Source organism: Tupaia chinensis, unplaced genomic scaffold (assembly GCF_000334495.1).
Source record: "Tupaia chinensis unplaced genomic scaffold, TupChi_1.0 Scaffold143651_1, whole genome shotgun sequence".
Taxonomy (NCBI): Eukaryota; Metazoa; Chordata; class Mammalia; order Scandentia; family Tupaiidae; genus Tupaia; species Tupaia belangeri.
The window spans coordinates 2653919-2655868 of record NW_006203500.1 but is presented as its reverse complement, the minus strand read 5'-3'; the positions used below and the strand labels follow the sequence as shown (position 1 = coordinate 2655868).

Sequence of the window (1950 nt, the reverse complement as noted above, 5' to 3'; positions counted from 1 at the left end):
ATTTTTTTTTTGGGGGGGGGGTTTGCCATAGAGCACGTGCGCTCGTCCGAAAGAGACAGAAAGCAAGAAATCACCACCAGGGATGATGGCCACAACGCAATCCCTTCTCCTTCATTCTCCTCTCGGGATCTTGGGCATGCACACACATGTGCCTAGTGTGTTTTCTGGTTCTCAAACCACACAGTCCTGTGGGATTCAGCCACTTTAATTACCACGTCACCGAATGGCCCAAGATAGTCATTCTTAATGATAAAATGCCTTGGCGTGAGTTTAAGCCACTGGGTCCAGGACTCAAACTGCGGTTGACTACATGGGAGTCCAACGTCGTAGCCATTATGCCATCTGCTGGTCCTGATTTGGGGTTTTTGTTTTTTTAAAGAGAGATTTTTTGCTATAGGGTGTGTGCACTCACCAGAGACAGAAAGTGAGAAATCATCCTCTAGGGGAGATGGTAATAATGTATTGTTCTGTTTTTCTATGCAAAAATGCATGATGACTTTTCAGATGACCCAAATAAATAAAAAACTGAGCAACCCTTCACATAATCACCAGTTAAAACTAACTGGTTATGGGTCCAGTGGCCTCTTGACCTATGAGTGGAGAAGGTTAGCTAGGCTAAGAGTACTGAATGCTTATAATAAACACCTTTTCTCGGTCTTTCCAGTAACAGAATAAAGTGTGAATGAAAAGGCAAGGAAACCATCAAATATGTATTTCTAAGTTCTGATAGTTTCACATGTACTAAGTGTAAAAGAGCACATTTAAACAGCTATTTCCGCAGGGCAACAGAAACTTCACATTGGTTCTACCATAATTATACTCCAGGTTTCGCGTGTTAGGAAAGTACATATTTTAAGTGTTCCATTCATGTTTGTCAAATTGGTGCACAGAGGCAACAGTTAACTCTCAACTCCTGTCTGGTTTCTGAGCTGAGAGCACCAGGAAGAGGCATGTGTTAGGGACAATCTTGAAGGACTGTCATTTTAGGCCCCACTCCACCTGCTCAAGTCATTCCTTCTCTGGTTTCCCTTCACTATGCGGTGGGACTTCTGGCCAGGCTTGGATTCACGTCCAGGCTCTGCCACTAACTGGGTGACCTTGGCAAGTTAATCAGCCTCTTTGAATGGTCAGTTTCTTAAACTATAAAATAGGGATGATGCCCATTTGTTAGGGATAAACAAATGGGACCAGGGACTTAGTAAAACCTTAATGAAAAGGGTCATTGTCACTATTTTCCCGGGTCAAAGGTGTCTTGGACCCTGGTGGTTGTTCAGGCTCCCAAGAACCAACTTCCTCCTCAATAGCTCCAGCCACTTAAATCTTTGGACAGCAGAGGACAGGCGTCTTCAACTGAGGACATAAGTCCACAGGGTAGGAGGAACAAGAGCAAAGAGGAAGAGGACCCAGGGTGGACTCAGGGTTGGGGGTGAAGGACCAGGGTCAGGCCGAGGTGGGCTGGGGGTGAGGGTAGGGCTGAAGCTTGGGCCGAGGTGGGCCGGGGTGAGGGTCGGGCCGGGCCCTCAGGACAGGGGGCCGGGTCGGGTGAGGTGGGCCGGGATAGGCCGGGGTGAGGGTCGGGGTGAGGGTCGGGCTGGGGCTTCAGGAAGCGGAGCCGGGTGGGGGGCTGGGCCCCCAGGACGCGGGGCGGGGCCGGGCCCTCAGGACGCGGGGCTGGGTCGGCCGAGGTGGCCGGGGTGGGCTGGGGTGAGGGTAGGGCTGGGAGCTTCAGGAAGCGGAGCTGGGTCAGGCCGGGCCCTCAGGACGCTGGGCCGGGTCGGAGGCGAAGCTGGGCCAGGCCGGGCCCGCAGGACGCTGGGCCGGGTCGGAGGCGAAGGCCGGGGGCTGCCGGCGCCCGCAGTGCCCTCGCACCCCCTCGGGCGGAGCGTGGCGGGGGCAGCATTACCGGAGCCGTTGGGGCCGATGATGCAGGTGAAACTCCTGGAGGGACAC

At 53.1% G+C, this 1950-nt stretch overlaps 1 protein-coding gene across 1 annotated transcript in view; it reads right to left on the bottom strand.

Annotated features, from left to right (window-relative positions):
- SMC1B (structural maintenance of chromosomes 1B) overlaps nucleotides 1–1943 on the bottom strand; it is a gene marked incomplete at its 5' end in the record, with an annotated part of 88127 nt that extends 86184 nt beyond the window's left edge. The window contains one exon of the mRNA XM_006164637.1: nucleotides 1904–1943. Coding sequence (XP_006164699.1) covers nucleotides 1904–1943 — 40 coding nt within the window. The remainder of the gene's footprint in view (nucleotides 1–1903) is intronic.
- Nucleotides 1944–1950: the final 7 nt, after the last annotated feature.